The sequence below is a fragment of the Heterodontus francisci genome, chromosome 22 (assembly GCF_036365525.1).
Source record: "Heterodontus francisci isolate sHetFra1 chromosome 22, sHetFra1.hap1, whole genome shotgun sequence".
Taxonomy (NCBI): Eukaryota; Metazoa; Chordata; class Chondrichthyes; order Heterodontiformes; family Heterodontidae; genus Heterodontus; species Heterodontus francisci.
Genome location: NC_090392.1, coordinates 36860230 through 36882509, shown reverse-complemented (window position 1 = coordinate 36882509; position 22280 = coordinate 36860230). Strand labels below are relative to the sequence as shown.

The window sequence follows — 22280 nt, the reverse complement described above, 5'->3', positions numbered from 1 at the left end:
AAGGTTGTGGGTTGAGGTTTTCTCCAGGACCTAAGCACAAAAATAAAGGCTAACACTCCAGTGCAGTGCTGAGGGAGTGCTGCATGGTCGGAGGTGCCATCTTTCAGATGAAACATTAGACTGACACCCCGTCTTCCCCCTTGGGTGGATGTAAAAGATCCCGTGGCACTATTTCGAAGAAGAGCAGGGGAGTTATCCCCAGTGTCCTGGTAAATATTTATACCTTCATCAACATCAGTAAATCAGATGATCTGGTCATTATGACATTGCTGTTTGTGGGATCTTGCTGTGTACAAATTGATTGCTGTGTTTCTTACATTACAACGGTGATGACACTTCAAAAGTACTTCATTGGCTGTAAAAATCCTTTGGTATGTCCTGAGGTCATAAAAAGCGCTACATAAATGCAAGTCCTTCTTTTAGTGTCAGAAATATGGCAAGAAAATTAAACACAGCAAAGTCCCACAAACAGAAAGGAGGCTCATAATCTTTTTTGGTGATGTTGGTTGAGGGATAAATATTGGTAGCATCGGGGAGAACATCCCTGCTCTTCAAAATAACTTTATGGGATCATTTGTGTCCATCTGAGAGGACAGATGTGCTTTTGGTGAAGATGTCACGTGCAAGACTGGACCTCTGACAGTGCAGCACCCCCTCAGTACTGCATTAGAATATCAGCCCAGATTTTGTGCTCAAATATCTGGATGTGGATTTGAACCCAATGATGAGGATGTAAGCACGGACCCATGTCTAACACCTCATTATTACTCTAGATTATTTCAATTCTCAGACCTTTGAACACACAAATTAGGAGTAGGAGTAGGCCATTCAGCCTCTGCCATTAGATAAGACCTTTGGATATTCTCATGGACAAATCCCAGTCCCCCATACATTCCAGAAAGCCTCTCCTAGTCTTGGTATCCAGGGAAGGTATTGGTAACACACATGTGAATCTGTCCTGTGAGTGTTTGATGCGACAGTGTAGAGGAAGCTTTACACTGTTTATCCTATGCTGTACCTACCCCCGGAGTATTTGATGGGTCAACGTAGAGGGAACTTTACTCTCTATCTAACCTTTGCTGTATCTAACTGGAGAATGATTCAAGCAGACACTCAGTGCTCATAACCCGGCACTGACATTCATCGCCTCGATTGAAACAACATTGAACTCAAAGTTAAGAGAAACCCATCAGTTTCTCCCCAAGATGCTGAGCTGGAGGGACAGTGAATGTTCCAAACATTTTTGTACAGTGTGTTTGATATTTCAACCCTATGTCTGAATCTTCTGGTGATGATTTGAATTTGTTGTCCTCTAGTTACTGACTCACCAACTAGTGGAAATAGTTTTTCCTCATTTACCTGATAAAATTTGTATCCCTCCCTCAGATCTCCAGTGATTCTTTGTTCTAATGAAAAGAGCCCCAGTTTCTGTAATCTCTCCTGATAACTAAAGCCTCTCTTCCCTGGTATCATCTCAGTGAATCTCTTCTGATCCCTCTCCATGGCCTTGACATCCTTCCTGGTGTAAAATGCCCAAAACTTGACCCAATATTCTAACTGCAGCCTAACCAATGATGTGTACAGGTTTACATGACATGTCCTGTTGTACTCTATACCCTGAATTATAAAACCTAGGATATCATGTTCTTTTTAACCACTTTATCAACTTGTCCACCCACTTTTAAAGTTTTTTGTATCTGAACCCCTTGTAGCTGTTAGTGATATTTACATAACATGTCAAAAAACATTGACATCAAATGTCTGATATAATGTGTATTATGGGATGGAGAAGTTTAGCCTAAGTTAGAAACTCAATCATTTCACTGCAGGCAGGTCGCCATGGCAACACTGATAAGACATTTCATTCCACAAAATCGTCTCATTGGAAACGCGAATCAGATCAAGAGAAAAGACAGGGTTTGTCCGTTATTAACCACAATATAATCTTAAACCAAACTGAGTAATAGAATAGATTAGATTATAATGTGTGATGTTTATATCTATAATTGTGAAACTATAAGAAGTAACAGACTTAACAGTAGGCAGGGTAGTTTAGGAATAATGAGAAAATTACTGAAGAAATGTAACTGCTGGGAACCAGGAAATGTGTCCTTGTAAATCACAGATTAGAGATGTTCCAGCTGTCTTTTCCTCACTTCCTGCAAAAACCCAGCAGAGAAAACAAAGAAGAGTCAGGTACCAGAATTGGATCATTACAGGGTACAAAGGTGAGGGGATACTGATGTAAGGGGGCAGTCAGGACTGGAGACAGTGGAGATCAAGCTGAGAGTGCCTGAGGTTCCATCCAGCAGGCTGACCTCGTGTGGACACGCTGGACCTGCATGTTTACTCTGATTAATGGATTCATACAAGATACAGTACAGGAGAGAGTCTGCTCAGCTTATATTTCTTAATAAGGAATTAAAGTTGCTGAGACTGGACTCTCAAACCTGCTAATTAATAAGATAAGGTGTTAGCTAGAATATTACACTTCTTTACTGTTCTGCTCCTCTACTCCTTTTAAACTTTTACCATTTAGTGCATATTTTATCTTTTTAATGTTATTTATTTTATTTTTATTATTTATTTAGAGACGCAGCACTGAAACAGGCCCTTTGGTCCATCAAGTCTGTGCCGACCAACAACCACCCATTTATATTAATCCTACATTAGTCCCATATTCTCTACCACATCCCCACCATTCTCCTACCACCTACCTACACAAGGGGCAATTTACAATGGCCAATTTACCTATCAACCTGCAAGTCTTTGGCTGTGGGAGGAAACCAGAGCACCCAGCAGAAACCCACACAGTCACAGGGAGAACTTGCAAACTCCGCACATGCAGTACCCAGAACCGAACCCGGGTCGCCGGAGCTATGAGGCTGCAGTGCTAATCACTACACCACTGTGCCGCCCGAAAAAGTATCATTTCATATTTTTCTGTGTTAAATTTAATCTGCCATCCACCTGGTCCATTTACTAGCCTGTATTGTCACACTGGAGGGGCGCCCAAAGCTCCGCTTAAAAAATGCTTGCAAGCGTGACATGAAGTCCCTAAATGTCTACTATAGCACCTGGAGTCACTAGCTAGTGAAAGAGGGAAATGGCGACACATCCTGTGGGCTGGTGTGTACTACCATGATGACCAGTTGTGATAGCAGCTTGGCAACAGGCACCAACATCAAAAAAAAAACTCACAGCATGACTTGGCAGCTTCACGTGCAGCACTTGTGCAGAACCTGCCTCACAAGGATTGGCCTTCACAGCCATCAGCAAAGATTCATCAAGAGAAGACACCCCACCTAAATGGATTGTTTGCTGCATGTCCATCATCTTTCGTAGATGGAAGGATGCCAACAAGGCATATTTACACTGAGTCAGGTACATTCCCCACACTCCCTATTTTAAAGTCATCTGGAGATTTTGATCTTGTGCCCCATATACCCAAGCCCAGATCATTTTTCTATATTGAGAAGAGCAATGGTCCCAACACTGACCCTGGGGAACACCACTGTTTCCATCCCTCCAGTCTGAAGAACATCCATTAACCACTACTCTCTGTTTTCTGCCCTTTACCCAACTTCCTATCCATGCTGCCCAACTCTCTTTAATACCGTGAGATTTAATTTTATCAACAAGCCTCCTGTCCGGCACTTTATCAAACACCTTTTGACAATCCATCCAGACAACATCCAGTGCATTTCCTTTCTCACTACACTGTTATTCCCTCAAATAATCCCTGCTGTCTGTCATGAATGAATCCATTTCACTAACAAATGTTGAAATGTTTGCTCCACACCCACAGGGTTTCATCTGTTTGAAACCACAACAGAAAGGGCCAGTTTGCTGCTGGAGTTTGAGACAAATCAGCTTTCAAAATGATACAGTTTCAGCCAATGAGGGAGATCCGGGCTCAGCCCCGCCCCTCATTCACTCTGATTGCTTGGAGGACCTCATCATCCCAGCTCTTCCTATTGGCCCGGCGCTCATTCCAATCTCCGGAGCAGTCGGAGTGTCTGCAAATGAAGGGGAAATAACTCAATATTTTTGGGAGGTTGGTTTGTGTGAACAAATATCTCCCTGATTTTACTGAGTCTCTTTTCCGTGTCTCAGCTCCTGTAAATACTGGGTGTAAAGGGAGCGGACTCTCAGGAGGCTCCACACCGCTGGCTGCTCGTGTGTAAGTGATCTATCAGATTAATGTGCTTTTGCTGTGTGTGTGTTTAACAAAGTGCCTGAAAGCCTCACTGTAACACTCTCACATTTCCCAGCTGTAGTGGAATGTCCGTGTTGTCTGCTTCCTCTCCAATATCACCCTGATCAAACTCAATGAACAATCCCATCTCCAAAGGGAAACGTCTCCTTAAAGCTGACAGTGTCGGCAGTTCTGCAGCTCATTTCACACTGAGTGTGTCAGAATGAAAAGCTTTAATAACAGCTGATGTTTCACAAAGGAAGACCTCACCAGACCAAAGGACATTGGTGGAGTTTAATGGGCTGTTTGTGTCACTGGGCTACAGGAGGCTATTTTTAACAGAAGGAAAACTGGTTACAGCAAACAGACAGTCTATGGACCACTCTAACCCCAACACTCCCTCTCACTATTTATGGACACTGCTGCAGTAATTGCTCCTCTGACCTTTTCTCTCTTGTCCATCTTACACCCTTATTACACAGCCCAACACAATCTCCCTCCCCCTACATTCTCATTGTGCTAATGCATATGTCTCCTCATCTGCTTCCTGTTCTTTCCCTGGATGCTAAAACTACTGAACTCAGATTCCCCTTCTGAAGTCTTCTTTTCTTTTGTTCTTTTGGGCCTCCTTATCTCGAGAGACAATGGATACGCGCCTGGAGGTGGTCAGTGGTTTGTGAAGCAGCGCCTGGAGTGGCTATAAAGGCCAATTCTGGAGTGACAGGCTCTTCCACAGGTGCTGCAGAGAAATTTGTTTGTTGGGGTTGTTGCACAGTTGGCTCTCCCCTTGCGCCTCTGTCTTTTTTCCTGCCAACTACTAAGTCTCTTCGACTCGCCACAATTTAGCCCTGTCTTTATGGCTGCCCGCCAGCTCTGGCGAATGCTGGCAACTGACTCCCACGACTTGTGATCAATGTCACACGATTTCATGTCGCGTTTGCAGACGTCTTTATAACGGAGACATGGACGGCCGGTGGGTCTGATACCAGTGGCGAGCTCGCTGTACAATGTGTCTTTGGGGATCCTGCCATCTTCCATGCGGCTCACATGGCCAAGCCATCTCAAGCGCCGCTGACTCAGTAGTGTGTATAAGCTGGGGATGTTGGCCGCTTCAAGGACTTCTGTGTTGGAGATATAGTCCTGCCACCTGATGCCAAGTATTCTCCGAAGGCAGCGAAGATGGAATGAATTGAGACGTCGCTCTTGGCTGGCATACGTTGTCCAGGCCTCGCTGCCGTAGAGCAAGGTACTGAGGACACAGGCCTGATACACTCGGACTTTTGTGTTCCGTGTCAGTGCGCCATTTTCCCACACTCTCTTGGCCAGTCTGAACATAGCAGTGGAAGCCTTACCCATGCGCTTGTTGATTTCTGCATCTAGAGACAGGTTACTGGTGATAGTTGAGCCTAGGTAGGTGAACTCTTGAACCACTTCCAGAGCGTGGTCGCCAATATTGATGGATGGAGCATTTCTGACATCCTGCCCCATGATGTTCGTTTTCTTGAGGCTGATGGTTAGGCCAAATTCATTGCAGGCAGACGCAAACCTGTCGATGAGACTCTGCAGGCATTCTTCAGTGTGAGATGTTAAAGCAGCATCGTCAGCAAAGAGGAGTTCTCTGATGAGGACTTTCCGTACTTTGGACTTCGCTCTTAGACGGGCAAGGTTGAACAACCTGCCCCCTGATCTTGTGTGGAGGAAAATTCCTTCTTCAGAGGATTTGAACGCATGTGAAAGCAGCAGGGAGAAGAAAATCCCAAAAAGTGTGGGTGCGAGAACACAGCCCTGTTTCACACCACTCAGGATAGGAAAGGGCTCTGATGAGGAGCCACCATGTTGAATTGTGCCTTTCATATTGTCATGGAATGAGGTGATGATACTTAGTAGCTTTGGTGGACATCCGATCTTTTCTAGTAGTCTGAAGAGACCACGTCTGCTGACGAGGTCAAAGGCTTTGGTGAGATCAATGAAAGCAATGTAGAGGGGCATCTGTTGTTCACGGCATTTCTCCTGTATCTGACGAAGGGAGAACAGCATGTCAATAGTCGATCTCTCTGCACGAAAGCCACACTGTGCCTCAGGGTAGACGCGCTCGGCCAGCTTCTGGAGCCTGTTCAGAGCGACTCGAGCAAAGACTTTCCCCACTATGCTGAGCAGGGAGATTCCACGGTAGTTGTTGCAGTCACCGCGGTCACCTTTGTTTTTATAGAGGGTGATGATGTTGGCATCGCGCATGTCCTGGGGTACTGCTCCCTCGTCCCAGCACAGGCATAGCAGTTCATGTAGTGCTGAGAGTATAGCAGGCTTGGCACTCTTGATTATTTCAGGGGTAATGCTGTCCTTCCCAGGGGCTTTTCCGCTGGCTAGGGAATCAATGGCATCACTGAGTTCCGATTTGGTTGGCTGTATGTCCAGCTCATCCATGACTGGTAGAGGCTGGGCTGCATTGAGGGCAGTCTCAGTGACAGCATTCTCCCTGGAGTACAGTTCTAGGTAGTGCTCAACCCTTCTGAAGTCTACAGGCTCTAAAACTGAAGCTGGTGTCCCTCATTCCCTACCCCCAATTTACTTCCTGTTCTCTCTTGGTTTCCCACACTCTGGGCCTTGGGATTCTCAGTATAAACAGGGTGAAATGTGTTTTGAGACAGGATGTCCCGGCTCTCCACCCTGGGATTCTCAGTATGAACAGGGTGGGATGTGTTTTGAGACGGGATGTCCCGGTTCTCCACCCTGGGATTCTCAGTATGAACAGGGTGGGATGTGTTTTGAGACAGGATGTCCCGGCTCTCCACCCTGGGATTCTCAGTATGAACAGGGTGGGATGTGTTTTGAGACGGGATGTCCCAGCTCTCCACCCTGGGATTCTCAGTATGAACAGGGTGGGATGTGTTTTGAGACAGGATGTCCCAGCTCTCCACCTTTAAAGGGACAAGGAGGGGACCAACTGGGCTGAATGTTGCTGCTTTATGACATCACTGCATTGCCTAGTAACCAACCTCCCTGAGTGCTGCTCATTATGGGCTGTGTTTATCTCAGTGCTGTTACAGGAAGGTAAACCGGAGCAGGATTCAAGCCGTGTGGATCCCAGGATTAATGGGGTGAGATACAGGATCAATTTCTACCTTATTGAGTGAGAGATGTCATTGTCCCAGACACTCTCTGTTGCTAAGTTTCTGTGTCGGGGCCGGGGGGGGGAGAAGCTGAGGGGTTTGTGTCCCCTCCTTTAGGTGAGTATATTGCTCATTGAGGGGATGGATATCAGTGCAAAAGAAGTGGAGGTTTTATCAGTCAGAGCAGCTCTAGTTAGGATCCCGGACTCCCAGGGAAGGGACAGCCTGGTTTACATACAGAATATTGTTTCCTCTGCACTGCCTCGGGAGCATTTTATGGGACAGCGTACAGGGAACTTCAGAAACACCTAGTGTAGGCCTCAACATCCACAATAAGAATCTCCTGGTCCCGCTTTTGCACCGAGTGGGGCAGCAGCTGTGGATCTTCTCCCAGTGACAGGCCCAGGTTAATGGCCGCCAGCTTTCCAGCTCTTTTGGAAGAATTAAGGATTAATAAACTGTAACATCAAAGGGCAAAACTTTAAAGGAAACTTAGCTCAGTTATAAAGGGGGAGTGGAGGGGAGGGAGGGAGCAACCATTTGGGATACAGCACAGGGCAGGAGGTCCGCCTCACCCACTTGCCGGTGTGTCATCAGGTTGGAACGGCCTGCTTTAGCCTGAGACAGTTGCGAGGGAGCTGGTTGGAGGCCATGGCTAGACAGTGGAGTTTGTAGCGAGGACTGAAGACAATGACTTCAGACTTCCCAATATTTAATTGGAGGAAATTTCTGTTCATCCAGTACTGGCCATCAGACAAGTCAGGATGGTGTGTGACTTGGAGGAGAATGTGGCAGTAATGGTGTTCACATACACCTGCTCCCCTGGTCCTTCTAGGTGGTGGAAGTTGAGGGTTTGCGAGGCTCTGTCAAAGATCTGGTTGAGTTTAAAAAAATATAAAATTGCTCTCCTTTGACTATGTGCTGCTCCCACCTCTCCCTTTCAATCTCTCTCTATCCTCCCCCAGGGGCCAGAATCTTGTGTTGGCCCAGACCGCGTGGCAGCTTTGCTTCTCTGAAGGGTTTTATGTCAATCCAGCAGCTTTCATGGTCACTTTTTCCCTGTGCCGGCCCCATAAATTACCAGATTCATTCAGCTCCATTTCACAACCTGCCTTTGTGGGTTCTCTCTCACTGCCTTTTTTCTGATTTAAATCAATTTCACAGGGTTTTAGAAGGGGACGATTTGCAATCGGAAAGCTGAAAGAAACATCACATCAGTATCTGACAGACTCGCACAATTTATTGTAACCTGAATATCTTCAGATTTTGAACATGGAAGGAAAAAGCCTTGTTCACAACTTTAAAAAACATTACATGTGTTTTGTGGGTGGACAAGGCTTCAGCCATTCATCTGGCCTGTTGAAACACAAGCACTGTCGCACTGGGGAGAACCAATATAAATATGGGGACTCTAAATTCCTTCTCAATTACCCATCTCAGCTGGTAACTCATCGACACAGTCACACTGGGGAGAGGCAGTTTAACTGCTCTGCATGTGGGAAGGGATTCACTCAGGCATCCAAGCTGCTGGCACTTCAACGAGTTCACATTGGGGAGAGACCTTTAACTGCCTGGGCTGTGGGAAGTGTTATAAAAGCTCCAGGCAGCTGACACGCCATCAACGTGCTCTCATTGCGGGACTGGGTTCAGGCAATCAGGCAACCTCAGTATGCACCAGTGCACTCACACTGGGCAGAGGCTGTTTACCTGCTCCGTGTGTGGGAAGAGATTCAGTACCTTATCCAATCTGCTGAGACACCAGTGAGTTCACCAGTAACTACAATGGTTGGATTCTCCTGTCAGTTCATTCAGTCCTGACTCAGTAACATTCACGCCACACAAGTGCCAGGCAATCTAACTATATTTCCTTGACATTCAACAGCAGTATCATCACTGAAGACCCCATCAACATCCTGGGGGTTGCCATTGACCAGAAACTGAACTTAACCAGCCACATAAATACTGTGGCTACAAGAGCAGGTTAGAGGCTAGGAATTCTGTGGTGAGTAACTCACACCCTGACTCCTCAAAACCTGTCCACAAGGCACAGGTCAGGAGTGTGATGAAATAGTTTCCACTTGCCTGGATGGGTGCAGCTCAAACAACACTCAATAAGCTCGACACCATCCAGGAAAAAGCATCCCACCCACCATCTTAAACATTCACTCCCTCCACTACCAGCACACAGCGGCAGCAGTGTGAACCATATGCAATGTGCACTGCAGCAACTTGCCAAGCCTCTTTAGACAGCACCTTCCAAAACGCTGAGCTCTACCACCTAGAAGGACAAGGGCAGCAGGAGCCAAAGAACACCACCACCTGCAAGTTCCCCTCCAAGTCACACACCATTCTGACTTGGAACTATATCGCTATACATTCACTGTCGCTGGGTCAAAAACTTGGATCACCCTTCCTAACAGCACAGTGGGTGTACCTACACCCCAAGGACTGCAGCAGTTCAAGGGCCCTTCTCAAGGGCAATTAAGGATGGGCAATAAAATGCTGGCCTTGCCAGCAATGCTCCCATCCCATGAAAAACCTCCAAGTCCGCAACCTTTAGCAGGGTCAGTGGTGGAGTTTCACAGTGGGAGTGATCCCAGAGTAACTGTTGGGATCAAAACCCCATGGATGTTCTGGGTCATGTATCCTGCCGTCTAACACCAACACCTCAATGGGAAATTCCTGGAACCACACTGCAGATCCTTCTTTATCCAGAGATTAAATGACCATTGTATAATTGTACTAGCAGCTATCATGCAGAATTTAACCAATTTATTTTCAACTGGACTATAAAAAGAGTTGATGCCTGCCTTCAAATGGCAGACAAAGGACTACCATACAAACATAGAGATATATATAGAGTCACTTACAGCACAGAAGGAGGCCATTCAGTCCATCGAGTTCACGCCAGCTCTCCACGGAGATATGAAGTCAGTTCCCCTCCCAGGCTCAATCCCCGTAGCCCTGCAAATATATTTCTCTCAGGTGGCCATCCAACTTCCTCTTGAAGTCATTGTCTCCGCTTCCACCACCCTTGTAGGCAGCGAGTTCCAGGTCATTACTAGCTGCTGCATAAAAAAGTGCTTCCTCATATTCCCCGTTCATCTCTTACCCGAAACTTTCAATGTGTCCCCTCGTCCTTGTACCATTTGTTAATGGGAACAGTTTTTCCTTGTCTAACTTATCAAAGCCTGTCATAATCTTATACACTTCTTTTAAATCTCCTGTCAATCTCCTTTGTTCTAAGGACAAACCCAGCTTTTCCAACCTAACCTTGTAACTATAATCCTCCATCCCTGGAACCATTCCGGTAAATATCCTCTGCCTTCTCTCAAGGGCCCTCACATCCTTCCTGAAATGTGGTGACAAGAACTGGATGCAATGCTCCAGTTGGGGCCTAACCAGAGCTTTATAAAGGTTCAGCATAACTTCCCTGCTTTTGTATTCAATGCCTCTATTTATGAATGTTATTTATACATGTCAAGTCTTTGTAAAATAATTACCAGTCATTTTCGGGCTGGAAACTTAAATCTGCCGTTTCACTTTCAGTCAGGAACAGATCACAGTTTTACACAAATCTCTGATTTGTCAGCACGTTTCCAGCATTCACTGTTGTTCTTCCTGACTCTAAACACAGTTGTAAAGGAGCCTTTTGTTCTGCGCCCAGGAGCTCTGAAACATGGAAGAGAGTGGCTGGGACACATTTCTTACACATCTCAGGATTAACCCGCTCAGAGACTTTGCTGTCAGTGAAGAGAGATGAGAAAGACCAAAGTGCCGCCTGTCCCTCTCAGTGTGACCCTGAAGGTCTGTGTCCAGGCTGAAGTTCTGTTCCTGCCGTACGATCCTCCCCCCCGATTGTCCTTTCTGAGCTCCAGCCAGGTGATGCTAAACATTCAGGTGGGAAAGACAAAGCCACGAGTTTAAAACAAAGCTGATTTATTTGACATTTATCCAAAACACTAAACTGCAGCCAAGTTACAGGGTTATTAATATCGGCAAAAACAAACCCCAACTTTCAGAATAGAAACACAGAAAATTTACAGCACAGAAGGAGGCCAATCAGCCCACTGTGTCTGTACCAGCTGACAAGGATCATAAGATCATAAGAACTAGGAGCAGGAGTAGGCCGTCCGGCCCCTCAAGCCTGCTCCGCCATTCAATAAAATCATGGCTGATCTTTTCGTGGACTCAGATCCACTTACCCGCACTCTCACCGTATCCCTTAATTCCTTTATTGTTCAAAAAGATATCTACCTTAGCTTTAAAAACGTTTACTGAAGAAGCGTCAACTACTTCACTGGGCAAGGAATTCCATAGATTAACAACCCTCTGGGTGAAGAAGTTCCTTCTTAATTCAGTCCTAAATCTGCTCCCTCTAATCTTCAGGCTATGCCCTCTTGTCCTAGCTTCACCTGCCAGTGGAAACATCCTCTCTACTTGTATCTTATCTATTCCCTTCATAATTTTATATGTTTCCATAAGGTCCCCCCTCATTCTTCTGAATTCCAGTGAATATAATCCCAATCTACTCAGTCTCTCCTCATAAGCCAACCCCCTCAACTCCAGAATCAACTTAGTGAACCTCCTCTGCACCCTCTCCAGTGCCAGTACATCCTTTCTCAAGTAAGGAGACCAAAACTGCACACAGTACTCCAGGTGCGGCCTCACCAGTACCTTATACAGCTGTAACATAACCTCTCTGCTTTTAAACTCAATCCCTTTAGCAATGAAGGACAAAATTCCATTTGCTTTCCTAATTACTTGCTGTACCTGCAGACCAACCTTCTGCGATTCATGCACAAGGACACCCAGGTCCCTCTGCAGAGCAGCATGCTGCAACTTTTTACCATTCAAGTAATAATCCTTTTTACTGTTACTCCTACCGAAATGAATGACTTCACATTTATTAACATTGTATTCCATCTGCCAGACCTTTGCCCACTCACTCAATGTATCTATGTTCCTCTGCAAAGTTTCACAGTCATCTGCACACTTTGCTCTGCCACTCATCTTAGTGTCATCTGCAAACTTTGACACCCTACACATGGTCCCCAACTCCAAATCATCTATATAAATTGTAAATAATTGTGGTCCCAACACCAATCCCTGAGGCACACCACTAGTGACTGATTGCCAACCAGAATAGCACTCATTTATCCCCACTCTCTGCTTCCTGTTAGTCAACCAATCCTCTATCCATGCTAATACTTTACCCCTAACGCCATGCATCCTTATCTTATGCATCCAGTTAATCCCACTTTCCAGTTGTTACAAACTCAGAGAATTCATTAATGTGAAAAATACGAGATATGAACTACCAGAACAATTAAACAAATTACAAAATTTCATGTTTTAAGTCTTTTGTTATAATTAAACTAAAAAAAATTCCCAATTAACTAAATAGCACTTTGTAAATAGCTGATACCCCAAATTGCACTCAAAAGGTATTTTCTTTACTTACTCAACACTTGAATATCTCACACCACATTTATACGTTACACAGTCCTTTTTGATGACAAAATCCTTTGTGGTTAAAAGTCCCAAATTCCTCCCAGTTCAATGGGCTGGATCTCCCAAGACTTTTCAAAATAACTGTTTCCTTCACTCCCTTCTCCAAGCACTTCTGACCTGGACATTGTGAATAATGTGATTTCCGGTGATCCTGTGGGCTCTTTACTCCTTTGCAAACTTCGACTCTAAAAAAAAAACAACAGGTTCAGGTTTCCACAGTCTTTCGCTGTACATCTTCAGAGAGCAATCTAGCGGCCCTGCTGGGTGCCTTCTCTTACCGTTTCCTTTGAGGCCTCGCGCCGAGGGGTTCTTTTCTTACAGCCTGCTTGAGTCACAATGTGATGCTTCATTCCTTACAGCCTGTTTTCCTCCAGAAAGTCTGTTAAATTTATCTGGTCCTAAAACTCAATAGTTTATTTTTCTTCTCCAAAATACAAAGACCAGAAGTCTAGTTTCACAAAGTATTGCCCCCAGGTGTTACCATATGTCAGTTTGCTTGCATGTTGTCAATGGCTGACTTCTTGTTTTACAATCCAGACATCTAGGAGGCCGAAACCCATTGCTGCTCAGGTGCTGTAGTCTCTGTTCTTCAGAAAACAGTCTTTGATCTTTTCCCTCTGTTGTCCTGGTAACCTTTTGCAGAGTGAAGGTGAGGCCTGCTGATCTCCTCAATTCCATCTTGAACTTTAAAAAAAAAATCACAATCTATAAGACATAATCCTGTTGCAAGGTCCAGTGTTCCTAACACCAGATCACATCAACAGAAATGAACCGTGACTGTGGCTCAGTTGGTACCATTATTGCCTCTGAGTGAGAAGGTTGTGGATTCAAGTCCCACTCCAGAGATCCGTGTGCAATTGGCTGCTGTGTTTCCTACATTGCAACAGTGACTACACTTCAATCATACTTCATTAGCTGTAAAGCGCTCTGCATGTCCTGAGTTAGTGGTAGGTTCTGTACACGTGCAGATCTTTCTTTAACCATCAGAATGAACATGGTTCAGTCCTGGATGTGATTAACAGTAGCAACAGCAGAATCCAATCCCTGCAATCACTTGTGAACTCGCTGGTGTACCAGTAGGTTGGACGATTGAGTGAATCTCTTCCCACACACAGAGCAGGTGAACGGCCTCTCCCCACTGTGAATGCGCTGGTGTGTCAGTAGGTTGGATGACTGAGTGAATCCCTTCCCACATACCGAGCAGGTGAACGGCCTCTCCCCCGTGTGAACGCGCTGGTGTATCAGCAGGCTGGATGACTGAGTGAATCCCTTCCCACACACAGAGCAGGTGAATGGCCTCTCCTCAGTGTGAACATGCCGGTGTTTCTGCAGGTCGGATGAACAGGGGAATCCTTTCCCACACTCAGTACAGGTGAATGGCCTTTCCCCAGTGTGAATTCGTTGGTGTTTCTGCAGGTCAGATGAACAGGTGAATCCCTTCCCACACTCAATGCAGGTGAATGGCCTCTCCCCAGTGTGAATACGCTGATGTACAGTGAGGTCAGGTGATCGCTTGAACCCAGTCCCGCAGTAAGAGCACTTGAAAGGTCTCTCGTCAGTGTGAATTCGCTGGTGTGCCAGCAGGGTGGATGAACAGGTGAATCTGTTCCCACACTCAGTGCAGGTGAACGGCCTCTCCCCAGTGTGAGTGCGTTGATGCGTCACCATTTCAGGTCTGCTGTTAAAGGTCTTCTCACATTCAGAACATTTAAAAGCTCTCTTATCACTGTGGATGGTCATGTGTCTCAGCAGGTGGCATGACTGAGTGAATCCCTTTCCACACATGGAGCAGGTGAATGGCCTCTCCCCGGTGTGAGTGCGCTGGTGTATAGCGAGGTTTGATGATTTCCTGAATCCCGTCCCACAGCGAGAGCACCTGAACGGTCTCTTGTCAGTGTGAACATTCTGATGGAACATCAGTTCCACAGAACTTTTATAGCACTTCCCACAGTCCAGGCATTTGAAAGGTCGCTCGTCAGTGTGAACTTGCTGGTGTCTGAGCAGGTTGGATGACCGAATGAATTCCTTCCCACACACTGAGCAGATGAACGGCCTCTCTCCCGTGTGAATGCGTCGATGACTTTCCAGCTCAGATGGGTAATTGAATCCCTTCCCACAGTCCCCACATTTCCATGGTTTCTCTGTTGTGCGAGTGTCCTTCTGTCCCTCCAGGTTGGATGACCAATTGAAGCCTCGTCCACACACACAACACGTGTACGGTTTCTCCCTGCTGTGAATGGTGCGATATTTCTTCAGGCTGTGTAACTGATTAAAGCACTTTCCACAGCCAGTGTACTGGAACACTCTCACTCAGGTCTGTATGTGTGTGTCTTGGTGCTTTTCCAGTCACACTGATGTTTGAAATCTTTTCCCACAGACAGAAATGACAAACATTTCTCCTTCCACAATCAAAGGACAATGATATTCAGGTCCTGAGAATTGAGTGACTCCGTCAGAATCTGACATGATGTTTGGTCTGAGTTTCCCGTCTGCAAATCCTCCCCTTCTAATACCCTGTAAAAGGAGTTTACAAAAGTCATCACTGTCAGAACAGGATAGAAATTCAGAACAGACAATACTAGTTTATTTGGAACATGTTTTCCTCTCTTGTTCCCCCAAAGCTGTAAATCTCTGTCCCACACACTCTCCCTCCTCCCTGTGCTGAAATCCAAACTCATGGCACCATCTGCACCATTTCTTTCCTCCACTGCCAGTTTTCTCCCTCCCTCTACTCTGGCTGGGTTCAGTTCTCCAGCCTCTGTGTGTAAAGAGAGAATAAAATCAACAAGGCAATGATTTTCACTCCTGGTCACTGGGACCCTGAAGCCCCGTCCACTCTCTGTGCCATCACCAAGATGGCCGTGCATACCCTGACCCTACCCTGTCCAAGATGACAGCTAGTGCCTCCACTCCCCGGATCTGTCACCGCAGGGTAAACACAGGGCCTAGGGACTCTTATTCGGGGCCTCAGGCCTACCCCAGGTGTTTATGTAGCTTTCCAGCCCACCCACGACTCCAATCCTCCACTGCGCCCACAATCTCCACGTCAGCCTGTCTCCACCATCCACTCTGCTCAGTACACAGCCAAGCCCCAACCCAGTCCACTGAGCTCCTGCAGTCATTGATAGGGGATCTTCTAACCTGCGGGAGTCCTGGGTAATTAATCTGCCATTGAAAGCCCCAGTTACTGACTGCATGATTATTTTTGTGTCACCCTATGGAGATTGGGGGTGGAGAGGCAATGAAAGAAATTATTAAATAAATTATACAGATACCAGAGTGCCCAGGCCATCAACTATGGGGAAAAGTACAATGGGACTTCTGTTCTTTATCCACATTTGGACTAGAAATTAGAGGGATGTTTTTGTAATATGCAGATGACACCAAATTGGGTGACAGAACTAATAATGTGGAGGAGTGCACTGAAATGCAGGAAGACAAACAGGCTGGCAGACTGGACAGATAAATGGGAAATGAAATTCAACATCGTGAAATGTGAGCCGGTTCATTTTGGGAGGAGGAATAAGGAGGCCAGTCATTGGTTAGAATGCAAGAAATTAAATGGAGCAGAGGAGCAAAGAGATCTGGGAACAAAGTCACATAAATCACTAAAAGAAGCAACACAAGTCCATAAGACAGCAGAGAAAGAGCTGATGTTTTGTTCTAGAGGAATACACTGCAACAGCAGGGAGGGAATAAATTTATAGAGAACCTCGCTTAGAAGGACTGTGAGCAGTTCTGGTCTCCATATTAAAAAAGGATATTGAAGCACTGAAGAAAGTGCAGAATAGATTTACAAAGATGTCACCAGAGAGGATGCTACTATCCAGCAAGATTGAGCAGGCTGGGGCTCCTTTCTCTGGAAAAGAGAAGACTAGGAGGAAATCTGATACAGGTCTTTAAAATTATCAGTGAGTCAGTACAGTGGGCAGCAATATAGACAGACATTAACAGGTCAAATAGAGAACGAAGGAGGAATTTCTCTACTCAGGGAGTGGTGAGAATGTGGATCTTGCTGCCACATGGAGTGGTTGAAGCAGAGAGCAATGATGTGCTTAAGGGGAGGCCCAATATATTTCTGAGGGAGAAGAGAATAGAGGAATATGAGGGCTGGGTGGGACGAAGTAATTACGTGGTGGATTATAAAGACCGCCAGACTAGTGGGGCCAAACGACCTATTTTTGGGCTGTAATGTTGTGTAGGTACAGCAGGGGTGGATTAATGTTTAAACCTACAGGCTCAGGGGTGAATTAATGCTTGGATTTACAGAATCTGGCGTGGATTAATGCTCGGGTTTGCAGGACCCAGGGGTGGATTAATGCTCTGGTACATAAAAACACAAGAACATAAGAAATAGGAGCAGATGTAGACCATACACCCATTGAGCCTGCTCCTCCATTCAATATCATCATGGTTGATATTGGGCGTCACTGCATTTTCCTGCCTGCTCCCCATATCCCTTGATTCCCCGAGACACCAAAAATCTGTCCATCTCAGTCTTAAACACATTCAATGATGGAGCAACCACAACCCTCTGGGGCACAGAAGTCTAAAGATTCACAATCCTTTAAGTGAAATAAGTCCTCTCAGTGCTAAATGATTGGACCCTTATCCTGAGACTGCGCCCCCTTGTTCTAGATTCCCCAGCCAGAGGAAACAACGTCTCAGTATCTAACCTGTCAAGCCCTTTCAGAAATTCTTTCCACAGGGCATATCTGGGCAATTTTTTACATTGTCAGGTAGATGCTAGTGTTGCAGCTCTACTGGAACAGCTTGGCTAGGGGTGTAGCCAGTTCTGGAGCACATCTTCAGTATTATTGCCGGAATGTTGTCAGGGCCCATAGTCTTTGAAATATCGAGTGCCTTCAGCCGTTTCTTAATATCAGGGGAGTGAATTGGATTGGCAAAAGACTGGCATCAGAAGGAGGCCGAGTTGGATCATCCACTCAGCACTTCTGGCTTAAGATGGTTGCAAATACTTCAGCCTTTTCTTTTGCAGTGATGTGCTGGGCTCCCCCATCACTGAGGATGGGGATATTTGTGGAACCTCCTCCTCCTCCTGTCAGTTGTTTAATTGTCCACTACCATTCTCGACTGTATGTGGCAGGACTGCAGAGCTTAGATCTGATCCGATGGTTGTGGGATCGCTTAACCCACTGCTTCCGTTGTTTGGCAGGATGGCACCTAATTTTTAGGAATATAGCAAATGTAACTCCACTATTCAAGAAAGGAGAAAGACTGAAAGCAGGAAATTACAGGCCAGTTAGCTTAACATCTGTCGTGGTGAAAATGCTGGAATCTATTGTTAAGGAGGTTATATCAGCTCATTGAAAAATCTCAATGCAATCAGGCAGAGTCAACATGGTTTTGGGATATCGTGTTTAACTCATTTATTTATTTAGAGATACAGCACTGAAACAGGCCCTTCGGCCCACCGAGTCTGTGCCAACCATCAACCACCTATTTATACTAATCCTACATTAATCCCATATTCCTACCATTAGAGTTCTTTGAAGAAGTATCAGGCAACATGGATGTGGTGAACTTGAATTTCCAGAAGGCATTTGACCAGGCGCTACCTCAAAAGTTACCAAACAAAATAAGAGCCCATGGTGTAGGGGGTAACATATTAGCATGGATGGAGGATTGGTTAGCTTACAGGAAACAGAGAGTAGGCATAAATGGGTCGTTTTCAGGTTGGCAAGCTGTAACTCGTGGAGTGCCACAGGGATCAGTGTTGTTGCCTCAACAATTTACAATCTATATCAAAGACATGGATGAAGGGACAGAATGTATGCTTACTAAATTTGTTGATGACACAAAGATAGGTGGGAAAGTAAGTTGTGAAGAGGACATAAGGAGTCTGCAAAGGGATATAGTTAGGTTAAGTGAGTGAGCAAAGATCTGGTAGATGGAGATTATTGTGGGAACGTGTGAACTTGTCTACTTTGGCCAGAAATAAAATACTAAAGCAACATATTATTGAAATTGAGAGAAATTGCAGAACTCTGAGATGCATCTGGGTGCCCTAGTACACAGAAATGAGTATGCAGGTACAGCAAGTGATTAGCAGGCAAATGCAATGTTGTCATTTATTGCAAGGGGTATGGAATATAAAAGTAGAGATGTTTGCTACAGTTATACAGAGCACTGTTGAGACCACATCCTGAGTATTGTGTACAGTTTTAGTCTCCTTACTTAAGAAAGGATATAACTGCATTGGAAGCAGTTCAGGGAAGGATCATTCAACTGATTCCAGAGATGAGACAGTTTTCTTAAGAGGAAGTGTTGGACAGGTTGGGTCTGTATTCACTGGAGTTTAGAAGGATGAGAAGTGATCTTACTGAAACATAAGATCCTGAGGGGACTGGACAGGATGGATGTTGAAAGGATGTTTCCCCTTGTGGGAGCGACTAAAACTAGGGGCACAGTTTAAAGATAAGAGGTTTCCCATTTCAGACACAGATGAGGAGAATTTTTCTCTCTCAGAGGGTTGTCTGTGGAACTCTCTTCCTTGGAGAGCAGTGGAGGCAGGGTCATTGAAAATGTTTAAGGCAGAGGTAGACAGATTCGTGACAAACAAGAGAGTCAAAGGGTATCGAGGGTAGGCAGGAAAGTGGAGTTGTGTCCACCAACAGATCAGCCATGATCTTATAGAATGGCGGAGCAGACTCAAGGGGCTGAATAGACTACTCCTGCTCCTAGTTAGTATGTTTGTATTTTTTTTTTAGGTTTGCCTGGTGTTGCTCCTGGCATACCCTCCAGGGCTCTTGATTGAACCAAGATTGGTCCGCCAGCTTGATGGTAATGGTAGAGTGGCAGATATGCCAGGCCATGAGGTTACAGATTGTGGTCGAATACAATTCTGCTGCTGCTAATGGCCCACAGTGCCTCATGGATGCCCAGTTTTGAGTTGCTAGATCTGTTCGAAATCTACCCCATTTAGCACGGTGGTAATATCACATATGATGGTGGGTATCCTCAATGTGAAGACGTGACTTTGTCTCCACGAGGACATTCCTACCAATACTGGCATCGACAGATGCATCTGCGACAAGTAGACTGATGAGGATAAGGTTAAGTAGGTTTTTCCCTCTTGTTCATTCCCTCACCACCTGCTGCAGACCCAGTCTAGCAGCTAGGTCTTTTAGGACTTGGCCAGCTCGGTCAGTAGTGATGCTACTGAGCCACTCTTGGTGATGGACATTGAAGTCTCCCACCCAGAGTCCATTCTATGCCCTTGCCACCCTCAGTGCTTCCTCCAACTGGTGTTCAACATGGAGAAACAGATTCATCAGCCGAGGGGGAGAGGGCGATAGGTGGTAATCAGCAGGAGGTTTCCTTGCCCATGTTTGACCTGATGCTATGAGACTTCATGGGGTCCAGAATCAATGTTGAGGACTCACAGGGCAACTCCCTACCTACTGTACAGCACTGTGCCAGCACCTCTGGTGGATCTGTCCTGCCGGTGGACAGAACATACCCAAGCATGGTGATGGTGGTGTCTGAAACATTGTCTGTAAGGTATGATTCAGTGAGCATGACTACATCAGGTGGTTGCTTGACTAGCTTATGGGACAGCTCTCCCAAATTTGGCACAAGTCCCCGAGATATTCGTAAGGAGGACTTGCCGTTGGTGTTTCCAGTGCCTAGATCAATGCCAGGTGGTCTGTCCAGTTTCATTCCTTTTCTTAGATTTTGTAGCAGTTTGATATAACCGAGTGGCTTGCTAGGCAATTTCAGTCAACCACATTGCTGTGGGTCTGGAGTCACATGTAGGCCAGACCAGGTAAGGACTGCAGATTTCATGGAAATGGCAGATGCAATGAACAAATATTTTGCTTCTGTCTTCACTATAGAGGCGACAAAAAACATTCAGGCAATAGCTGTAAATCAGGAGGTGAGAACCCCTTTATTTAAGAAATGTGGGGGGAGGGGGGTGAAGGGGGGAGCGGAGGCAGAAAACATAACTATAGACCAGTTATCTTGACATCTGTTGTGGAGAAGGTGTTAGAATCGATCATCAAGGAGGTTGTAGCTGGGCACTTAGAAAAACTCAAGGTAATCGGGAATAGTCAGCATGGTTTTGTGAAAGGGAAATCATGTTTAATCAATTTGATGGAGTTTTAGGAACATAGGAGCAGGAGTAGACCATTCAGCCCATCGAGCCTGCCCTACCATTCATTTTGATCATGGCTGATCATCCATTTCAATGCCTTTTTCCCCACACTATCTTCATATCCCCTTATGTCATTTGTATTTAGAAATCTGTCAATCTCTACTTTAAACATACGCAATTACTGAGCTTCCACAGCCCTCTGGGGTAGAGAATTCCAAAGATTCACAACCATCTGAGTAAAGAAATTTCTCCTCATCTCTGTGCTAAGTGTCTTCCCCCTTATTTTGAAATTGTGTCCCCTGGTTCTAGACTCCCCAACCAGGGGAAACATCTTACCTGCATCTACCCTGTCTATCCCTTTAAGTATTTTGTAGGTTTCAATGAGATCACCTCTCATTCTTCGAAACTATAGAGAATTAAGGTCCAGTTTCCCCAGTCTCTCTTCATTAGTCAGTCCTGCCATCCCGGGAACAAGGCTGGTGAATCTTCATTGCACTCTCTCTATGGCAATAATATCCTTCCTAAGGTAAGGGGACCAAAACTGCACACTGTACTCCAAGTGCAATCTAACCAAAGTTCTATACAACTGAAGCAAGACTTCACTACTCCTGTACTCAAATCCACTTGCGATAAAGGCTAACATACTATTAGCATTCCTAATTGCATGCTGCGCCTGCATGTTAGCTTTCAGTGATTTACTGACAAGGACACCCTTTGTACATCTACACTTTCTAATCTCGTACCATTTAAGAAATACTCTGCACATCTATTCCTCCTACCAAAGTGGATAATCTCACATTTTTCTACATTATATTCCATCTGCCACATTCTTGCCCACTCACTAAGTCTCTCTAAATCCCCTTGAAGCGGCTTTGCATCTTCCTCACAACACACATTCCCACCTAGTTTTGGGTCATCCGTGAACTTGGAAATACTACTTTGGGTCCCCACATCTAAATCACTGATATATATTGTGAACAGCTGGAGCCCAAGCACTGATCCCTACAGTACCCGACTAGTCACAGGCTGCCAACCCGAGAATGACCAACTTATTCCTACTCTCTGCTTTCTGCCTGTTAACCAATCCTTAATCCATGCCAATATATTACCTCCTATCCCATGTGCTTTAATTTTGCTAACCAGTATCCCGTGGGAGACTTTATCAAAAGCCTTCTGAAAATCCAAGTATACCATGTCCACCGACTCCCCTTTATAAATTTTGTTCGTAACATCCTCAAAAAACTCCACCAGGTTCGTCAAACATGATTTCCCATTCATAAATCCATTTTGACTACGCTCAATCGAATCATTATTATCCAAGTGTCCATTTATCACATCC

At 45.4% G+C, this 22280-nt stretch overlaps 1 protein-coding gene across 1 annotated transcript; it reads right to left on the bottom strand.

The window, feature by feature from the left end:
- Positions 1-11262: 11262 nt before the first annotated feature.
- Positions 11263-20313, bottom strand: LOC137381527 (zinc finger protein 256-like). Its single transcript, XM_068054228.1, has 4 exons — positions 20248-20313; positions 17090-17145; positions 13101-15127; positions 11263-13007 (listed from the first exon to the last, which is right to left on the bottom strand). Exons 1-3 carry the CDS (start codon positions 20311-20313, stop codon positions 13873-13875), a joined length of 1377 nt encoding a protein of 458 aa, XP_067910329.1. The 3' UTR covers positions 11263-13007; positions 13101-13872.
- Positions 20314-22280: the final 1967 nt, after the last annotated feature.

Excerpts from the sequence above, each read along its gene's own strand:
- LOC137381527 (XM_068054228.1), bottom strand. The coding sequence starts at position 20,313 with ATGCTTGGGTATGTTCTGTCCACCGGCAGGACAGATCCACCAGAGGTG. Across the intron at positions 17,146-20,247 it reads TGCTGGCACAGTGCTGTACA|AGCATTAATCCACCCCTGGG; the intron begins GTAGGTAGGGAG and ends TTTATGTACCAG. Across the intron at positions 15,128-17,089 it reads ATTAATCCACGCCAGATTCT|AGTGTTCCAGTACACTGGCT; the intron begins GTAAATCCAAGC and ends GACCTGAGTGAG.